The 22,548-nt window shown below is 35.4% G+C and overlaps 1 protein-coding gene across 13 annotated transcripts in view; it reads right to left on the minus strand.

The window, feature by feature from the left end:
- Positions 1–21,800, minus strand: part of prom1b (prominin 1 b) — a 28,323-nt gene extending 6,523 nt beyond the window's left edge. For 4 of the 13 annotated variants that reach the window (XM_042713129.1, XM_042713686.1, XM_042713567.1 and 1 more), the window contains exons 1-19: positions 21,273–21,800; positions 16,341–16,402; positions 16,149–16,175; positions 15,023–15,228; positions 11,493–11,613; positions 11,250–11,313; positions 8,401–8,490; positions 7,810–7,833; positions 7,271–7,488; positions 5,348–5,422; positions 5,187–5,250; positions 4,883–4,891; positions 4,523–4,682; positions 3,521–3,673; positions 1,850–1,973; positions 1,063–1,166; positions 488–572; positions 228–374; positions 80–151 (exon numbers count right to left, since the gene is read on the minus strand). In XM_042713129.1, coding sequence (XP_042569063.1) covers positions 80–151; positions 228–374; positions 488–572; positions 1,063–1,166; positions 1,850–1,973; positions 3,521–3,673; positions 4,523–4,682; positions 4,883–4,891; positions 5,187–5,250; positions 5,348–5,422; positions 7,271–7,488; positions 7,810–7,833; positions 8,401–8,490; positions 11,250–11,313; positions 11,493–11,613; positions 15,023–15,228; positions 16,149–16,175; positions 16,341–16,402; positions 21,273–21,522 — 2,055 coding nt within the window. In that variant the 5' untranslated portion in view covers positions 21,523–21,800. The remainder of the gene's footprint in view (positions 1–79; positions 152–227; positions 375–487; positions 573–1,062; positions 1,167–1,849; positions 1,974–3,520; positions 3,674–4,522; positions 4,683–4,882; positions 4,892–5,186; positions 5,251–5,347; positions 5,423–7,270; positions 7,489–7,809; positions 7,834–8,400; positions 8,491–11,249; positions 11,314–11,492; positions 11,614–15,022; positions 15,229–16,148; positions 16,176–16,340; positions 16,403–21,272) is intronic. The other 9 variants (XM_042713443.1, XM_042713619.1, XM_042713204.1 and 6 more) reach the window with 3 other exon arrangements.
- Between the last annotated feature and the right edge of the window lie 748 nt (positions 21,801–22,548).

Genomic DNA, 22,548 nt, shown 5'->3' on the forward strand with positions numbered 1-22,548 from the left:
ATCGTCACATATTATAAAACACACATTAACTGACTGTAATTACTACCAATCGAAAGTGATTAATGTGTCTTTGTCTCACCAGCTGGTCTGCTTGAGCTTCAAGTTCATTTGCATAAGACAAAAGATCCACAACTGTCACTCCTTTATTCACCTGTCAATCAAATAATTCTCATTAATATGTCTTGCGTTGTTGTGTTTGTAAGTGTCTATGAGAGTGTGTTGGTTACCTCGGTTAGATAAGCCTGATAGTCGATTTCTCCAACGCCTGTGTTAGCAAAGTCAATGAGGTTATCTTTGCCCTCCTGTTCCAGAAGCAGCATCCCCTGGAGATCCACACTCACACTATTAAATATCTTGTTCAGTTCCAGGTTATACTGTTAAGAAATCACACAAACACATGGTTATTAAAGAACTGATGTCATGTTCAGTCTGTAGACATAAACACGAAATGATTTGCTTTTTATCTTTCTTAAATCTCTTCACGCACCACTGTGGCATTAAGAAACTTGTTGAAGTTGAAACTGGTCTCCAGTTGTAGTGCTGAATATAAACCATGATTCTCATAACAATCTCTGAGTAAGAGAAAAAGAGAGAAAAACACATTTTCTCACAGAGCAAATAGTGTGTATTATAAATCATTAAAGGGATTTTTCACTCAAAAACTAAAATGTTGTCATCAATTACTCACCCCCATGTCATTCCACACCCAGAAGATCAGTCTTTCGTTTATCTTCATAACACAAATGAAGATATTTATAATGAAACCTTACAGATTTCTGTCCCTCCATTGAAAGTGCATGCAACTAATCACTCGATTCATATAGATTGCATTTAAATTGTCTTTATAAACTTTCTGAAGTGGAATGGAGGAACAGAAATCTCTCAGGTTTCATTATATATATCTTCATTTGTATGTTAAAGATGAAGCAAAGTCTTATGGGTTTGGAAGGACGTGAGGGTGAGGAAGTGATGAATCTCTTTAAGATCAACTACTTGTAATTGACTTTCAGCACTGATCTTTGCTCACACACTTCAAGTTCAAGTTCACTTCAAGGTTCTTACCTGTACATACTGCCCATAGTAAGGTCGATGTTTGGATCTTGAAACAGCATGCCAGGAAGGAAGTTCTTTTTGGCAGGATGGACCATATATGGTGTGTCGATTATCTGAACAGCATTAAAAAAAAATCTGTTTTCCATATGCTAATCATAAAAATTTGAAATGATAATTATGTCACGATTTACATCAGTTGTTTCAAACTTGTATGACTTTCCTTTACTCTGTGGACCACTAATAAAGAACTATTAATTTAATATTAAAGATATTAAATTCACGTACGAACCATAGGTCACAGGTAGGATCTTCTAAATGTGTTCGAGGTCCTATATAGAAGTGTTTGTGTGTAAATGCTTTGATCTGAAACTAACCCAGATTTACTTAAGAATTTCCAAACCCCTTTTTAAAACTTTTGCTTAAGCACACACACACACACACACACACACACACACACACACACACACACACACACACACACACACACACACACACACACACACACACACACACACACACACACACACACACACACACTCCTAGTTTAACCACAGTTTAACATAAATACAAGGGCTCCAGTGTTGTGCGAGTTATGTAAGATTATACTGGTCTGTTTCTCTTCTCCCTTCCAAAAACTACACAGAGTTTGTACAAACAAGATGTGACCCAAGATAGATGTTTTACTTTTGTAGTTTGAGTTTTATTTTTGTGTATAAACATAAGCTGCCATGTATTATTAAACATCAAATCAACTAGTTCAGCTGTTGTTTCTTATCATAGAGCAGTGTACTAGTACCTTAAAAATCTGTCTGTTAGCCAGCGGCTCGCACACAAGCTTCTCTACGTTTCCCCCAACAATAAATGAGGTGACTACAACTCCCATGAGCACCCAGGAGAAGATGAAGCTGAAGCCAACCGAACTGATCACCAACAAAACCAAAAAAATTAAAAAAGAATGTTAGTAGTATCTAACTTTTAGCTATCATAAAATACATTTTTTATGCACTTTAAAATGTTTTGAAACTTAAGTGTTATTGTATACACACTGCCTGGCCAAAAAAAGTTGTCATCTTGATTTAAATAAGCAAACATGTAAGATTTTAGGACTGAATCATTATTGCAGTGATTAATATGTTTCTGGCATGTTGTATATTTGTGTCGCTTCATTTCTTAAACAACCATGTGGGAAGATATAACCATGACCATATTTCATAATGACAATACAAAAATCCAGCAGGCTAAAACTGTGAGAGATTGACCACTACAGAGTCCTGACATTAATCCAACTGAACGTCTTTGCCTGGCCAAAAAAATTTAATTGGTCAGCCTTATATCGTTCATTCATTCTGGCAATAATCGATAACATTGTGCAACATCACAGCATTCATTTCCATCAAGTGTTGCATCAATTTTTTGGCTGAGATCTTGCATTGACACATCCTAAAGACTTTCAATAGGGTTAAGCTCAGGACTCTGTGATGACAATTCATACCTGAAAATGATTCTTCATGCTCACTGAACCACTATTTCACAGTTTGGGTCCAATGAATCTTGCATTCTGGAATATACACATAAGCACATCTTCCCACATGGTTGTTTGAGAAATAAAAAGCTACACACTGCATCAGTTAGGCTTGAATTATTATTGCCAAACATACTACAGTACATGCCAGAAACATATTAACTCTTTCCCCGCCATTGACGAGTTATCATTTAGAAGACAGTGCTTCCCTGCCATTGACGAGTTTTTACAGCTTTTCGTGTGTTTTTTCACTGTTATACACTCGGGGGCGCTATTACACATCTTCTGAATGAGTACAAAACCTCCCGAACAAAAACACACGTGAACAGTGCGGAAAAACTAGTGATCTCTTATGTAAACAGCTGCATATGATAAATAATGCAATCATCAGCAATAGACAGCATATAAATGAAAACTGCATAATGTTACGGAGTAAAATGTTGATCCAGGAAGTGGTATATGTTTGTGCAAGCTTTGGAAGTTTTGATGGAAGCGATTTACTGGATTTATGCTTTGATAATTGTACTGAATATTATCCTGATGTAGTTTTTGATAAAAAATTTATTTTCTCACCTTTCTGCTCAAAACTACACTTTTTTTTATGAAACCTACCTATATTCAAGTGTTGATAAAAAAAGAATGCTTTAAGCTAGAATAAAACTGATTTTTTGTTTAAAAGTAGAGGCTCTGATCTTAATTTTGGTGTATTGCATATTCAAATATTCAAAGGGCAAAATATACTGGAGGCCATCAAATTTTAGTGGCAATCATCAAAATCACTGGCGGTGGCTGGCAACTTTTTTAAAAAATGCTGGCAGGGAAAGAGTCAACCACTGCAGTAATGATCCAGTTCTACAGTCTCAAGCATCTGCTTTTTTAAGTCCAAACTGCAGCTTTTTTTGGCCAGGCAGAGTGTGTGTGTTTAGTGTTGTCCTGATAACTCACGCCATCAGTAGGTTTCCTCCGGTGTTGGACAGACAGCCACGAGTGGTGGGTGTGGTATTTTTATCATAACCACATGATCCACACAACAGACCCAGGAAATTAAAAGTCAGAACCAGCACAACCATACAACAAATCACCACACATCCAATCCACCTAGACACAAACACAGAGATAAACAGACACTGAGTGAAAGTGTTCATTGCATTAGTCTACAAATATTTCGCTTATTGTCAGCTAGATTATTTTGTTTACAGAAATTAATCATTTTATTCACTAAGGATGCATTAAATTGATCAAAACCGACAGCAGAGACAAAACATTTCTATTTCACATAAACACTGTTCTTTTGAACTTTCTATTCAACAACAAATCCTAAACAAACAGCAAAAAAAAAAACAGCATTGATGCTAATAATAAATGTTTCTTGAGCACAATCAGCATATTAGAGCACATTTCACAATATTTTTACTGTATTTCTGACCAAATAAATGCAGCCTTGGTGAGCATATCAGATTTCTTCCAAAAACATTCAAAAATCTTTTGAATAGTAGTGTATACATTAATATTTTGCTCTTTTAAATATGTCATTTATAACTAGTTCATTTTGGTTTTGCACACATCTTTAGCATTTCATGTAAATGCAGTTGTCACTACTTGAACACTTTAGATCAGGGAACACTATTATCTATTAACTAGTTGCATATTAGTATGCATATTACTAGCATACTGGCTGTTTATTAATACTTATAAAGCACGTATTAATGAGCATATATTAGATCACTTAATCCTTAACTTAACAACTACCTTATTAACTCTTAATAAGCAGCAAATTAGGAGTTTATTGAGGCAAAAGTCGTAGTTAATAGTGAATGTGTTCCCTAATCTAAAGTGTTTTCTTGAATTCTGTTGCAGAATGTGGTTGTCACTCCAGTAAGAGTGACAGCGGGGTTTCTCTTTAGTATGTATGTGGCACTGGCACATCAGTAAGCGTTACAGAAGTACCTGTAGAAGTCCAGCTGGTCAATCTGTGGATAGTACGCTTCAATGTTCTTCTGGCTCTCCGTCAGGAACTTTGTGAAGTTCTCAAGTGCTGGTTCAACCGGGAACATCTTTGTGAAAGCAACTATCTCTCCACCTGACTTATCCAGCAGCCCTTTCACTTCTTCAGCAGACAGAAAAAGAGAAAGATGAACTGAATATGTGTTTGTGAAAACGAGGATGACATATAAATATGTAAATCAAGACAGAAATATGTTTGTTTTAATAGATCTTCCAATGAAATGAGTATCACGTCTGGCACTAAAACCTCTCAGTGAGGATTAGCCTAATGTTGAAGAAACACAGTACTTGAGGAACACTTACTGGGTAAAGCTTCATTTTTAACGAGAGACAGACAGATTCCCGCATGCAGAGGGACAGATATGAGAGCAATAACAGTAAAATATTAAGATTTCTGTTTTTAGAGAGCAAATGTGGTTAGCATGAAAAATGAGAGAGAGAACAGAAAAAGCTGTAGGCCTTATAATAGTACAGACAGATGCTCGAGATGAACGAGTTTATGAAGGCAGCACATTAAGGCATCATAAGCAACATTCCCTATGTAGGCAGCAAGGCAGCACACTAGGTTTTGGGACAGAGCTATATAGATGAATAAAAATGCCCTCACCCGACAAAATTTCTTTTGTCTGTTCTCTGACCAACCTTGGTGTGTTGTTAAAAGAAGAGTAGCCCTGAAGAGATCAACAAAAAGAAAAGCTGGTGAAGAACTGTCACTGTACATTACAGGAGACTTATAGTGGCTGCATGATAAAGAGAGACCCAGCCGACCTTCTGTACGATATTGCTGAGGTCTGTTTTGAGCACAGCATCCAGATTGGCCAGAGGTGCCTCAACATCAGGCAGCTGTTGGATGAAACACAGGAGTTACTGTTGAAGCACACAGACCAACATATTGTGCTTCCACACATTTCAGCTTCTTAAAAAGTTTAAAACAATCTATATGCTACACTCGCAGAAAAAAAAAGGTACAAAAGCTGTTACTGGGGCGGTACCTTTTTAAAAGGTACGATTTTGTACCTTTTAGGTACTAGTATGTACACTTTAGGTACTTATATGTATCTTTAATGTACCAATATAGACTCTTTAGGTACAAAGGTGTGCCTTTTGAAAAGGTACCGCCCCAGTGACAACTCTTGTACCCTTTTTTCTGAAAGTGTAACTAATTGAACCTTTAGGCTGAAATGTACAGTGTTTCTCTTCTAGGAATATAAAAACTCATCCTGCACTACACAGATTTTTGGCTACTAGCAAGTAGGCAATCATGGATCGTGGCTGTTGCTATACTTCTACAGTAACTAAAGCTTACTAGTTTTTAAATTTGGCATGAACCAGAAATTACAATGAACTTTTTCTGACTTATTATGAGTGAAATGCCTTCTTGAACAAAAAGGTTTAGGTTATGGACATGATTTTGTCCACTGTTAATATGAGCATGTTAATGTTTTTGATCAAAGACTATGAGGTTAGATTAATTTTTAAAAATAATAATGTGACCGGATGAATCTTTTATAAGAAAAACTGCAATATTCCATAAATAAGATTTTTGATTTCATGGTGAATGGGATTATCTTTCAATATATCCTTTCTAAAATCAGCAAAGTGATACACTGAAAGATATCCATATTAATTTTACAAATCACTGAATTTAAAACTCAGATATAGGGTTAGAAGTTAACATGGCAACACTTTACATAAAACTGACATTAACTAACAAGGAGCAACAATTTTCTTACAGTATTAAATAATCTAATGAAAATATAAAGGTGCATTGATAGTTCATGTAAGTTCTGGTTCATTAAATAATAACAGATACAACTTTTGATTTTAATAATGCATTAATTGCTGAATTTGACATTAACTAAGATGAATAAATGCAATAAAAATATTTTTCACACTATACTTCCTACTAGTATTGGCTAATAATTTACATTATTCTATATACTCTAATACACATGTGCACAGTTTATACGGGTTGTGTGTATGTGTGTGTGTGTGTGTTTGTGTGTTTGTGTGTGTGTGTGTGTGTGTGTGTGTGTGTGTGTGTGTGTGTGTGTGTGTGTGTGTGTGTTTGTGTGTTTGTGTGTGTGTGTGTGTGAGTGTGTGTGTTTGTGAATGAGTGTGTGTGTGTGTGTGTGTGTGTGTGTGTGTGTGTGTGTGTGTGTGTGTGTGTGTGTGTGTGTGTGTGTGTTTTTTTGTGACATATCAGGACACAACTCTGTATAATGACATGGGTAGGACACAGGTATTACAAGGAGAGGGTGACTTATGAGGACATAACCCATGTCCCCATTTTTCAAAACGCTTATAAACCATACAGAATGAGTTTTTTTGAGAAAGTAAAAATGCACAAAGTTTCCTGTAAGGGGTAGGGTTAGGTGTAGGGCAGGGATAGGCAACTTCGGTCCTGGAGGGCCACTGTCCTGCAGAGTTTAGCTCCAACCCTAATTAAACAGACCTGAACAAGGCAATCAGTGTTTTCGGGATTACTAGATAGATACAGGCAGGTGAGTTTTTATGAGGGCTGAAGCTAAACTCTGCAGGATAGTGGCCCTCCAGGACCGGAGTTGCCTATCCCTGGTGTAGGGCAATAGAATATACAGTTTGTACAGTATAAAAACCATTATGCCTATGGAATGTCCCCACAATTCAAAAAGACAAACGTGTGTGTGTGTGTGTGTGTGTGTGTGATACCCCGTGAAAGTTTGCGCTGAGCGCGAGCTGGCTGAGTGTCCCGCGGATGGTGTTGCAGGTGTGTGTTACGTCTCCATTAGAGCAGGCCGGGTCGTTGAGTGTGTTTGAGAGAGAGGCGCGTTCAGACTGAAGAGAGATCTGGAGTCTGCCCGTCCCTTCCTGCAGGATCTCCAGTGTTGTGGTCACACTCTCTAATGACTCTTTGGTCTCCCGCATGGCTGTACACACACAACAACAACTTCATAACAACACGCTCACATGCAAAATTAACACTACAGCAAATACACAACTGATCACAGAACAGCTATAATGACCAGAACATTTTTATATGCCATTTTCTAATATAAATGTGTTTTCCCTCTATTTAGATTTTCTTTAGCTTTTTAGGTTCTCGTTTCATCATATAAAGCAAATATGATGAAATGCAAAAAACATTTGGTAGCAATAAAAAAACACGCACAAGACTGATATCAACAATACTTAAAACAACAACAGGATGAACAACAACCACAATTTCTACGTTCACAAAACACTTTTACCTTTAACAGCACCCTCCACTTTAACTTTATCCATAATCACAAGCAACAGAAACAGAAGGAAACACGTTAACGAGAATAATTACAGTATGAGTGTGTGTTTTGCAGTGTTGCTGTAGCTGAAACAGCAGAGCATGATAGAAGCACCGTCAAGGTCATGGGTTCAATAAGTATTTTTAAGAAGCATTTTATTTCTGTTTTGCTTTTGTTTATTTTTATTGATTTTATCAGTTATATTAGTTTTGTTTGGTATATTATTAGGTAATGTTATTTTTACTTGTCCTTAAAGCATCTAGTAATTATTATTATTTTTTTTAATTAGTCCTGCCTCAACTGTATGACTTTAATTGTGTCTTTATACCTCAAAATGTAACATTTCACAATTGTAACTTTGTTTCTGGTAATTGTGACTTGATATTTAATCATTGCGGTTTTACTTCTAGTGTTTATATCTCACAATGTAAATTTCTTATTTAAATTTTTTTTTTTTTTTTTTTTAGGTTATTCAGGATTGCACTGAGATGCCACATGTTAAAAAGTAAGTTGACTTTAGTGAATTCAGCCATAAGTGTGTGTATTTGTTTGGTTATGCACCTGCTGTCATGCGAAGAGCGTTGTCTAAAGCAGGCACCACTTCTCTCTCCAGCTGATTATGAATCTGTCCACCCAGCAGATTCCCAATATCTGATAAGCCACATTGACAATAAAATAACAAATTAGTAAAAGCAGCTCCAACATTAAGTACAAAGATGTTCAAAAGTTTGGGGTCTGAATATTTTTTTTTTTTTAAATGTAGCAAGAATTGATTAAATTCGTCAAAGACATTGACATTGTTACACTCTAAAAAATGCTGGGTTAAATATAACCCAGTGCTGGGTTAAAAAGGGACCAACCCAGCGGTTGGGTTGTTTTGACCCAGCGGTTGGGTTATTTTGACCAGAGGTGGGTAGTCCAGGGGTCAGAAAGTAAAAGTCCTGCCATATTTTTTGCTCTATCCATGAACTCAGCAGCTGATTTCACCAGAGGAGGAACCAAGTCATTCCTTTCAAGTCACAAACAAGTCTCAAGTCAAATCCCAACTCCTCAAAGAGTTAAAGTTAATAAGATAAATAAGTGATTAATTAAATGATGATTGTGCATTAATGATGAACACATGCTTTTATTGGAAATTACAGAGGATCAGATGTTAATGTTTTATTGGTTAAAATTATGCCACCATCATGGAGATCAGTGTTTGATTTAGTTGTGCTCTTGACCCTTGACTTGTTGCGCTAGATCTCTCTCTCTGTAGAAATGCATGTGGTGTTTTACAATGATGAGATATTTGCTGTTTATATGTGATGAAACAAGCATCATGAAATGGCCTGATTGCATTTAAAATAACTTGCCTCCATTTACGTGCTCAAGTTTTGCATTAAGAACTATGTGAAACTACAGAACACTGTTGTTCTAAAATATATAGAGAATTAATAAAGAGAGAGAGAGTGTGTGTGTGTGTGTGTGTGTGTGTGTGTGTGTGTGTGTGTGTGTGTGTGTGTGTGTGTGTGTGTGTGTGTGTGTGTGTGTGTGTGTGTGTGTGTGTGTGTGTGTGTGTGTGTGTGTGTGTGTGTGTGTGTGTGTGTGTGTGTGTGTATACATATAATACACCAAAAAAAAATGTCCTACTATACTATTTAGACACAGAGAGACATCAAGAACCAGTATACCAATCTCAACAATGGTGACAATCAACAAAATGCTTCATGATGCAATGAATGCTGGGTAACACCATAGTAAAAACTCCTATCATGCACTGCAGTATGAAAAAATATTGTCACCACTGTTGAGGATAGTATGATAAATGTTCATGGCTAAATTCCTGAGCTGATATAGCTTTTTTTTATTCAATATTGACACATTAATGTGGCATTTGTTTAATAGTTTTTTTTTTTTTTTGTAGTTATACAGTACCTGAACAATAAACCAAAGAGAGAGACCGCTTTACGATGTTTATTTACCATGAGTTATTAGCAGAAATCACAAGTTACTCTGCTACTTCAAGCTTTTGATTCAGCAATGCACAAATGTTTGTTGTGAAACAATATTGCAGTTGCTTAGAAACCAACTGCTTTGAGTTATTAAAAGGGTCAAGAGACTAATTAAAGCAAACCTTGACCACAGTTATGGTGGCATCTTGTGTGCTTTTAAAAAAAAGAAATAAATCAGTATATTTCATCCAAGGCTGTGCCTGGAGTCAGTTGTAGTTCTTGTGTTTCTCTTTTCTTCAGTGATGTTGATTGTTAACAGCAGGTGTTCATCACTAATGCACAATCTTCCTTTTATTAGTCACTTAATTATCTCATTAACTTTAACTCTTTGAGGACTTGGGATTTTACTCAAGACTCGTTTGTGATGGGAAAGGAATGACTTGGTTCTCCTCTGGTTAAAACAGCTTGCTGAGTTCATGGGTGGAATAAACATATGGCAGGACTTTTACTTTCTGACCCCTGGACTTTATACCTCTGCCAACTGCTGGGTCAAAACAACCCAACTGTTGGGTTGGTCCCTTTTTAACCCAGCGTTGGGTTATATTTAACCCAGCATTTTTTAGAGTGTACAAAAAAAGTTTGTTTGATCTTTCTATTCATCAATAATCCTGAAAACATTAGTCAGAGTTCTCTCAGAAATATTAGGCAGCAACACTAATAATAACAATATGCAACTTTCAACACTGATAATAATAAGAAATGTTTATTGAACACCAAAACACGTTGAAGGACCAAAAGCAATCACTGCGTGATGAATCAGTTAGAATGACCATTTAATTTGAGTTACATATGCAAAAAATATCCCTGATTTTGGTTTTTATATTTATATCGTCAGGTAATATCACGCAGTGCCGTTTTCCTAAATATTAGCACATGAGCGTGATCGCCAATGAGATATTCATTTTATACAACAGTTCATCAAACAAGAAGTTAATATTGAGTGACATTTTAGACACAATATTGTATTATATTTTTGTCAACGGAAATAGTTCCAAACAAAGTCGAATCAAAAGTCGAATGTTTTTGAATGAATCATTTGAGACAACGATTCAATGATCCATGCGTAAAGACACTTACCTGCTTCGTCTCCAAATGAATCAGTCGTTTTGAACGAATCATTTAAATGAATGATTCAACGAATCACTCATTAAGACAGGGACTACTGGCTGTGTTGTTAGTGTCATATTTATTTATCAATGACAGGAAAGTACCAGCACACTCAGAAAAATATTAATTATCCTTATAGAAAAAATTCCAGTAAATTTCGAGATATCATTTTTGTCAATATCGCACTCCCCTATTGGTATGCATTTAAGAAACCAAAAAAATTTAAAAGTTCTTACCAACCCCAAACTTTTGAACACTGGTGAATGTTCACACTGATACATAGAAAACGAAGGAAGACAGAGTACTTACTGTCTAAGTCTGATAATACTTTGTTCTTGGCTGTTGTGTACTGTGCAGAGACGTAGTCTATTTGCTATAAAATAAAAAAACAAAGATTTAGCATAGATTTCGCTGTAGTGTGTGAATGTGTTTGTGCATGTCTCCATGCTTTAGATTAGACCCACACAGAATCTGCAGATTCGTTAGTGCAGTACTTCATTTGAGCTTTGTTTACACATTTTACCACACCATGTGAATCTGTTTATGGCTTACCACTGGTGTGTAGTTTGCAAAAGATTTCAGGTCTCTTATGTTAGAGCTGACGAGGCGTCTGGTGCTCTTGATCTGATTCGTGATGTTCTGATTTGCTGCGTAGGCGATCGTCACGCCCACTCTGTGAACAAATCAACATATGTCAATTGATTTGATTTTGTCATTTGATTATATCAATTGTAGATTTTGGAATTACAGTAAATTAGACCGTCTGGTCTTATCTAGCACCATTAAAGCCAGTGCAGCAATTACATTTGTGACCCTGGAGCACAAAACCAGTTTTAAGTCTCTGGGGTATATTTGTAGCAATAGCCAAAAATACATTGTATGGGTCAGAATTACTGATTTTTTTATGCCAAAAATCATTAGGACATTAAGTAAAGATCATGTTCCAAAAAGATATATTGTAAATTTCCTACTGCAAATATATCCAAACTTAATTTTTGATTAGTAAACTGCATTGCTAAGAACTTCATTTGGACAACTTCAAAGGTGATTTTCTAAATGTTTTTATTTTTTTGCACCCTCAGATTCCAGATTTTCAAATAGCTGTATCTCGGCCAAATATTGTAACAAACCATACATCAATGGAAAGCTTGTTTATTAAGCTTTCATTTGATAAATAAATCTCAATTTCGAAAAATTTACCCTTATGACTGGTTTTGTGGTCCAGGGTCACATTTGATGGAAACACTACACAATCTGAGGAAGGGAGTTTGTGATTTCAATATAAATATTCAAAATTTAGATATGCTTGCTCTGTATTGCAGTCACTGACATACAGTTACATCAGACGGCCACAGTGTGGTACTGTTGTCATGCTGTTTGAGTAATGTTATTCAAGGGTTAATGCTTAGGGTACAGTAAGCTTGACCTCGTTTGCCTCTGGCACAAACTACAACACTTTTCTCACCATTCACCAAGTTTTTTGACAGCTATTTCCCAACCAGCATTACATTTGAATAGGTCCTCAAAATCTGAAGCCTTCTTAGCCCCTGCGACCCTATGGGAAAGCCAAGTATCCTGCACGCTTCCAAGCTATTGAACCATAAATACTGAGATATCAAACAGCTTGTTCATTCAGAAATGACTTCTTGCTAACTTTGTGGCTAAAAAGTACACATATTTGAAGGGAGTCTTGTGGCATTTACCGCTCAGGTGACTGGTACAATAAAACCTGGAACTATATAGACAGATTTCAAGCATAAGTTTTTAGATACGGGATCCTGCGATAGCCAAACAACAGCATTGCTATGAATGAGAATGTTATGAGAAAATATTCTTCAGGTATTGTGGCCCTCCTAAGCGACAGAGCAATGGAGCAAATTACTGTTCCCATATTTTATCACTCAATATTATATAATAAATATATTAAACATCATATAAAAATATAAAAATAAGAAAAATGTTTATTAAATATTAATTAAATATTTACTAATATAATAAGAGTATTTTTTTATTATAAAATATTTAAATACACTACTGTTCAAACGTTTAGGGCAAAAAAAAAATCTTCTTAAAGAAATTAATTCTTTTGATTAGAAAGGATGCATTAAATTGATTTAAAAAAAAAAGAAAAAAAAAAGCTATTTCAAATAAATATATTTGTTCTTTTAAACTACTTTTCAAAGAATCCTGAAAAAATTCTTAGTGAGTATAAGAGATGACTTTCAATAACATTAAAACAATTTACCATCCTCAGACCTTTGAATGATAGTGTAATAAAAATGTATTAAAGTATGTAAATATATGTAAAAATAAATATTTTAAAATGTCACATCAAAACACAAAACTAGGTGAATCAGTAAATGCATGCACACATACACACTGGTGCTCACATGGCCACAAACTAGAGATAACACTTTACTAATTGAGTGGTGCAGATACATATTAAACTGTGGCATCTGATTACAGATTATTGCCAGACAAACCTCCTTCCCCATTCCTCCACTCTCTCGTTTCCTCTCTCACTCCTCCTTTCTCTCTCTCTCTCAAAAAAAAAAAAAAAAAAAACATTTAATAAAGGGGAAATGTGATTCAACAAAGGAAGCCATAGAGAGAGAGAAAAAGAAAAGAGTGAAGAAAGAAGCAGAGCAGATTTGCACAGTCATGTTCTGTGCTCCCAGGCTTCGTCCAGCACAATTACTGCAAACCTCTCAGTAAGTCATTGAAAGTCCATCAAGACACACACACACACACTCACAGTACAGTCTATGCCTCACAAACGCCCATTGTGACCCAAGCAACTGCTGTCAGCACTGTCACAGAAAAAAAAAGAGGCAGAAAGAAAGAGGGGGATGGGGTAGAGAAATAAAGAGGGGACTTTCTCTCTGGACAGACTCAGGGCTATCAATGTCACATGTGTGAATGTGTCTGTGTGTGTGTCATTCTAAACCACTGCAGGTGTGTTCATTACACTCTCGAGCAATGCTGCACACCAACTGATTGACTTTATGTGCACAAAATATCTCTTGTTTATTCAAATCATTATCTCTTATCTCCTAAAATTTCAATATCGGTTAGCAATTAATAATTATCCAAATCTGACTGAAAACACAATTGCACAACTAACACACACACACACACAGAGACCCAGTAACTAGCCTGGACTAGGCTAGATTAGCGTGGAGCAGCACAGCTTGTGTTTATCACACAGAGGAGAGAGAGAGAGAGAGAGAGAGAGAGAGAGAGCAGTGATAGGATGATGGAGATACCTGTGACCTCTATTCTATTTCTAGACCTAAATAACTCTAATGTACTTTAACTAGAATCACTGGTCACATTTACACGCAAACTGGCCCCCCACACAGTGCCATATGTACTTATATTATGCATCGTACAGTATGCATTGTACAGTATATTGTTATGCATGTGTGTGTGTGTTTAGATTTCATGTCTCTTGTGTTTCAATAATATAGTTTGAATCTGAAATGTTAAAACAACATTTAATATCACTTCAAATCAGGAATAAAATTTGACAATGAGGATATCATAAAATGTGTAACAGGCAATTGGCTCTTTTAACTGTAACAATCTGACCTATTATAACAGTACCCTGCACTACAGTCTCCAAGGAGGTCTATAATACCTGGAGAAGGCTATCAGTTAGCATTCCTTTTAATAGCAATGCTATTGTGTAGCACAGGACCCCATATGCGAAATCGTAATTTGTAATCTGCCATCTTTGCTCGTTTGAACCAATCATCTGAGCTGTAAATGCCATATGTGTTTAAATATGTGTACTTTTCTGCTACAAAGTATGCAAAACGCCAAGTCAGATGATTAAGATGTATTCTATACATGCATAATAATTAATTAAAGCATATCAGATGCACAAAAATTGCTGAATTTAAACAATAACTTTTTTTTTTTTTTTTTTTTTTTACCAAAGAATTACCAAATATTTGCCAATTTAATCTAATTTGAACAAATTCAAAATGAGTAACTTTCCTTAGTCTTTCATGCATAACGACTCACTTTCACGAGCATGTGGAATGTATAGACTGTTATAAAACTTCTCAAACACTCACGCGAGGAAGACAGAGGTAGCGATGAGTGTGGCCATGTAGAAACCTTTTAGGCAGTCGCCGCTCTTCTTCTGTCTCTGATGCATCTCACCCCCACAGTTCTCACAGCAGCGGCACACACAGAAAAACAGGCCCACGACCGGCATGAACAGCACAAATACCAGCCCCAGAACCGACAGCACTATGAAGCCCAGCTCATAGTAGATAGCCTGGAGAAGACGAGAGAGCAGTTAATCACCATCAAATGTATTTATTCATATTTGTTGAGAAAAGCCTCCAGATGAAGATGTTTTAATATGGAATTTATATATGGGTCAGATAAAAATGATTTGTTAATTTTATCACATTATAAATATCAGTAACTTTGATCATTTTGGAAGCTTGTTTCTACTACGGGTTAAAAAACAAAAAAGGTACCTACGATTTTTTTATCTCACAATTTTGGCATTTTTTTTCTTGCAATTCTCAAAACTCTCTTTCAATTCTGTAAAACTCAAAATTGTGAGATATAGATTTGTGAGTTTATAACCAGCAACTGCGAGACATAAATTCACAATTCTAAGAAGAGAATTGTCAGAATTGTAAGATATAAATTCAAGGGAGAAAAAAGTCAGAATTGCAAGATTTTAACATCCGAGAAGAAAAGTTGGATTTTGTGATATAGCAATTGTGAGAAAAACATAAGAATTGTGAGATAAAAAGTTGCAGTTACTACTTTTTTTTTTATTCCATGGTGGAAAAAAAGAAACCAAATTGTGAGATACAAATTTAGAATTCAGATAAAATTACAAATTACAAAAAAAAAAGGGAGATATAAACTCGGAATTGCAAAACAAAATGTCCAAATTAGTTTATGTCTCTCAATTCTGATTTCTATTTTCCTCAGAACTGCAATAAAAATAAGAATTGTGAGATAAATTTGCAATTACATTTTTGATATTTTTATCCCATGGCAGAATTAGCTTCCACAGATAACTATTACTTTAAATGTTGCATTAAAAATAAATAAGTATAAATAAAAATAAAAACTGGAGTGACAACAATAAACATTTTATAATTAAAATGTAAAGAGTGGCAGTGCATGTGAGCATGTCATGTGCATGAAGAGTAAGTTCACTTTAAACAGTACCTGTAGTAATAATACAACATTCTCTGGCTGCGTTGTCGTAGAGTTGAAGAGACATCATTAGTGTGCATGCCAAAGATAAAGAGAAAGAAAGTGAGTTTGGAACATGTGATTCCAAATCAGCTATTAAATGCAATATACATATATTTATTTTAATATATAATATACAGTGTGGCACAAAACAAACACACACACCTTCTTGTAATCGTCCCCTTTGATTCCTCCCATGTTCTGCTGGACCATTTTAACAATGAGATCTGTAACAGAAAATTACCCAGATTAGCTCACAAGGTCAAAAGAACAAAATATTTTAGTTACTATAAACTAGAAATTCAAGAACCCTTCAAACAATAATTCATTTTCACGGGGCTTGTCCTACAGAGTCTTGTTTTCAGTGCTAACGCTATTGCTACAATATGTTAGCATCTGTTACAAACCATCTGCTTCTGTGTAACACACACGTGTGAATCATATTTATGCTCATGTTTTAGGTTATACACAAATGATAGCTATTATAAGACTTTCTATAAACCAACAAATATGCATTAAGTAACCAATAAATATCAATGATGTCTACTCCAATAAATACATTCATTGTTTGAGATTGTTATTGAAACAAGCCCTTCACTTAACAAGATGCTAGAACATACACAAAGAGAACCTATGTTCATGAATGTTACAGAGTATGAAACATCTCCTAGTGGCAAAGCTGTGTACTGCAGAAGTAAACTGCGCATTGTAATGCTCACACACCAACAGAAACAAACACTTAACCCTAAAACACCTTTACATAAAAGGATAAGATTCTTTACAGTTGTACTAAGTTTAGCAGGTATTTTTTTCATGATCAACAGAACATGATCCAAAATATAATGCCATGGCCAAGACTGTGCTGTACAACACTAACTAGCACTGTTTTATACAGTTCACTGACGCCTGCCCAGTCAAAATAATATTACAAAAACATTTGAGCGAACTCTCTCAAATAATGACTCAGCAGTCTCTGTAACAGGTTGTAGATATAATTTCTACCATTCAAATATTTAAGGTTGGTATGGTTTTTAAAGAAAATTAATACTTTTATTCAGCAAAGATACATTAAATTGATCAAAAGTGGCAGTAAAATAATTTATAATGTTACAGATTTCTATGTTAAATAAATACTGTTGAACTATTTATCAAAAAAATATATGTAATAATAATTATAAATGTATCATGGTTTCCACACAAAAATATGAAGCAGCACAACTGTTTTCAACATTGATAATAATCAGAAATGTTTCTTGAGCAGCAAATCATCATATTAGAATAATTTCTGAAGATCATGTGACACTGAAGACTGGAGTAATGATGCTAAAAATTCAGCTTTGATCACAGGAATAAATTACATTTGGAAATATATTAAAATAGAAAACATTATTTTAAACTGTAATAATATTTTACAATTGCACTGTTTTACTGTATTTTAATCAAATAAATGCAGCCTTGGTGAACATGAAACATTAAAAAAATCATACTTTTGGACAGTAGTATAAATAGATACAATATCATTTTCTGTTGTCAGAATTTCTGTCCATCCAAGCAGAATTTACAGTTATATTTTAGGGGGATCCATGGGATGATTGAGAGTGCTTATATTATTACTTGACTATAAATAATGCAGGCAGATATTTGTGTGTGAGATATCTCAAATTGTGCATTTGTGTGTAAGCGAACAAGAGAAATCCTGTGTGAACAGGAAAGGGTATCACTGGTTATAATGGCATATGGTTAATCCTCTTACACTGGTCTTGCTGTTGGCCATTTCAGTGCTCTCCCTCTCTAATACTTTCTTTCCCCTTTTTCTCTCTTCTTCTACCAAACCCCATTCGTCTCCTGTTTAATCCTCAACCCCCTCTTCACACACTCTCGCTTCCGTCCCTCCTTTTCTTGCAGATGCAGCAAGCCACTCAAATACGCTTAACAGATGAAGCAGAGGAAACACATAGGCGATAAGTTTATGACTAAAACGGTGATTCTTTTCAACAGCAGAACAGTACAAATAAAGACACATTGACTAAATGGATAGAATAGCATACGTGGGTCATATCTGAGTGATGATCGTCCTGTCCTTCAATTACAGTGCAGGTTTTTTTTAAATCCAGTGATCAGTGATATTAAGCTTTATCTGGGCTGAGACGAAGGGAGTTCCCAGATTAAAGCCCAGACCAAATGACAGAATGAATGTCGTGATATTAAGCTATAAATCCATCTATTCCTTCACAGACAACACACTCCAACGGTGTTCAAACCTGTGAGCTGTGACTAATCTGGAAAAAGAGTTGCAGACAGACAGAATGGAGAAATATAGTGGCCTTTACTCCTGAATCATGTGTATGTTACTGCTGTTTAATCAAGACTCATCTCTACATCACGAGTACCTTTCTATAAGATCAAGAGTTACAAATCTGCAAAGAATGATTTAGCGGTACTAAAGAGATTGCAGAGGGAATAATATCTGTTTGTGGCTTGTGTTTGATGTGTTTCTGTCTCTAAATCCACAACCACATGTGTACAGGTTAAAAATGGGATCCTAATTCGTAAAATGTGCTGTTTTGCATTAAAATCTGTGATTTACAGTCAGAATATTTGCAAAATGGTTGTTTTTGCGTTGTATGTTTTGTCAGGAGCATTGCGTGTACCTTTGGAGCATATGGCACTCAGATTATCAGCTTACCTGATTGGGCAGGTGACTCACACAGCAGATCGGCTAATTGGTTAGGCAGCAGAGACTTAACCATGCAATCCTATTGTACTCTAAACACACACACACACACACAAGCGCTCCTCTATGCAACATGCTGACCTCACAAAGAAATCCACCTGCCAACAGCCTGACCTTAAATAGACTGGGACGAGTTGTCACACTTTTTACTCTAGGTTTATTTTTGAAATTTCATTTCTGTGTAGGCATATACTGTACCAATATAAATATTTCCACCATTACTGCCTATAGTGTTGTATTTTGTCATAATATCACTGAAAAAAAAAAAAAATGCAGTGAAACGGTTTTCATATTGAAATTGGTAGTAAATGTCACAAATAATGACAAAGAAACAGCAAGTAATATTGAATTAAATGTGAAAATTTGAAGACTGGAAAAATATTTTCTTGTAAAATGCATGCCAGTAATGTTAGTTTCATTTACAACTTTTACAAAAACAAACAAAACAAAAAGGTTAAAGTGTTGGGTAAGTTGTCACAGTGGAATTTACCCTTTTAAACAGCCTATCACTGACTTTTCAAAAAATAAAAGAATTGTAAAGCAAAAAACAATGAATTGATATTTACAATAAAATGTGACAAACTGCCCCAATAAAAAACGTGGCTTGTGATAAATTGTGTAAATTTTCTAGTCTCACATATACATTGTAATGTAACAGTACTACATAATTCCAGTCTCTATGCTCTCCTCATTGCCTCACTGAATAAACCAAACACTTTCTTCTTTTTGAATTACACCTGGAAATCTGTAGATTAATGAACCTCCCAGAACTCTAGTCGTAGTCAGACTGTACAGTTATTACCAACAGTACTGTAACAAAAACAGGTCAGTGGTATCCAGTGAATAACAATCCATTCCAATATATCCATACTTTCTGCAGGTTCAGCAAGCAAATGGATGAAGGAAAATCATGAGCTTTTCAGCCAAGTATAATATTCTGCGTCCTATCACATATTTTCAATTCATATCGTTATGGCAAGCTGTTTTAGCATTTAATCCTTAAATTTTATTAGTATGAATTTTTATGTAAGTAGTGCAGATTGTTTAAATATATGTGTCTATGTAAATTAGATCTTTGTGCCTCACTGTTTTTGGATATCAGTTATTATTATTATTGCCCTGTTACAAAAGTACAAAAATGGCGAAATCAAAACATATGTCATCATGTCTTCTCGCTGCAGGTCTCTCTGCTCTTCCTGCAAGTTACTATAACTATCTTAACTCTGACTGACTTGACTGAATTTGCTACTAACCGTTGCTTGTTCGGTTAAAAAATAGTTATAGTTAAATAGGTAAAGACTCTGCGTTCTGGTCCATTCAGGAAGAAACTGCTACATTGCATTGCATGTGTCATTACACTGTAACCAATCACAAAATAAGACCTTTTTTGACATGTTTGTGTAATATTGATAGCAAATCTATATTAAATTGTAATGTCATGCATGGTTATCATTTTCATTATTGATCATTGGTGTAACAATTTATTAGACACAAGTAGTGAACACCTGTTCAGTTGGTTTGTTTATTTACAGTTCATTAAAGGTAGCAAATGAGATACTAGTGTTTCATATCTACTTTCCTACAAATCCACTAATATGAAATAAACAGTACAAGTAATGTTAATGGTAGCCATTTGTTACCAGGAACAATGGAATTGTTATCACTACTGGACTAATAGTTAGTAGCAAAGAGATAACTTTATACATATTATTATTAGCAACTGAATACCTATAAGTCACTACTGCAACTATTAGACTACTAAATAAAATAAACTGGCCACTATCAACAAAGAAAGAGATAACACTGTATGACATGTTGCAAATTTACATGCCAACTAACCCAAATTAACCCTAAAACAAAGATTACTGGTGTCTGTTTTACAAGAACACTAATTAATTATTTTTATTTCAAAATCCCACATTTACTTCAATTAAAGTTAAAGTTACTTGTGTTTCTTCATATATAATTGTGAAATTTACTAGCTACTTCTGACTGAAAATTTACTCTACACCAATTACTTTCAGTGTTTAGTAAATACGTTGTTAATAAATATTTCTCAGTACTTATTTGTGTAATTACACTGACAAGGACACCTTGAAATGTTACCAAGGTGTTACTTTAAGTGCTACCAAAGATAAGCTTAAAGGTAGGTTTAAGGAATAAACGTTAAAACGGCTTGCCATAAGAACTCCTTCATCTCATACTAACTAAAGCATGCACCTGCAGCAGTATTCGTCAATCTGAAGTCTACATCACCATTCTGTAAGTACTTGTGGACGTTTGCCATGTGGAAATCACCCAAAAACACACGCGCGAGAATGTGGAAAACTTTTGTGCGTTCCCAAAGCCAGTGTGCATCTCACCTTTGGGGAAAGGGTTTGGTTGAACCACGTACAGAAACGCGTGGACCATTTGGAAAACAATACCGATGGGACCCGGTTCATAAAACGCGTGCGTTTCGTACACCACCGACGGCACGAAGCCAAAGTCCAGCGTTTCCACGGGCGCTCTGAACATCGTGTTGCGCGGAGGCGAATCCCGGTGCTCCTCTCGGGCTTCGCTGCTCGTGAGACCCGAGCACATCACCAGCGCGAGCCCCACTTTCCACCACATTCCTATCAGTCCTTTACGCGGAGAGATTTTGATAAATTACGGGAGGGAACGAAAAGTGGAGGAGAGATAAAGTGAGATAAAAGTATGTTTGTTTGGAATGTTCTCTAGTCCTCGACATCAAAAATACAAATGAGATAGAAAAAATATATATTCCAGCTGGTGCGTTTATTCCCCGCTTCCTTTTGATATCTTCATGATAAACATCCCTTCGGTCTGTAGAGCTCAGGATGAGCTGAGTGTTTGTCTGACCCCTGCGCGCTCCTCTTCTGTCTGTTCTGCAGAGCACGCGCACTGGAGATGGCTTTAGAGGGAAATCACGTCTAGTGAGTCAAGCCAAGTCATTCAAAGCATTTTGTCATTCCTTTCCTGTGTGGAAGAAGCTGAAATAGCCTACACCATTTAACACAATGCACACAATTCCAAATCGACAATTCAGTCAATAACTGCAGATATGAGCCAAGTGATAAATAGCTTCTATCTTCATACACTGTTTTGCCCCAGGAGTTGATTTTTGTTAAAACGGATATTTCATCTTAGATTAACAGATTTCAGCTTTAGTGTTTTTGTTAGTTATCCCCAATGGGATTGATTGATTGTTTGATTTAATTAGAACAATTTCAGATTAACTACACCATCATAACAATGAAATGATCACACATTGATTAATCATAATTCATAATTTTAAGTTTAATGTTAAAACTTCAGTTTAGGGACTAATTCTCACTTTTATAATATATTAATTCTCGCTATCACACATATTTTGCAAAACCATATTCTACATGCCTAATCCTACCCAATACCTAAACTTAACAACTATTAACAAAACAGCAAATTAAGAGTTTAGTCAGGCAAAAGTCAAACAGTAGTTAATGGTTTGTTAATAGCAAGAATTGGACCTTAAAATAAAGTGTGACCAGTTTAATTGGATGTTAAACATACCACATATGCTATAAATCCTACCCTGCAATATATAGGTCCATTTATGAAATATTTCATCTTTTTATATTTATGTGCGCCACAAAATAT

This window comes from Cyprinus carpio, chromosome A1 (genome assembly GCF_018340385.1).
Source record: "Cyprinus carpio isolate SPL01 chromosome A1, ASM1834038v1, whole genome shotgun sequence".
NCBI lineage: Eukaryota > Metazoa > Chordata > Actinopteri > Cypriniformes > Cyprinidae > Cyprinus > Cyprinus carpio.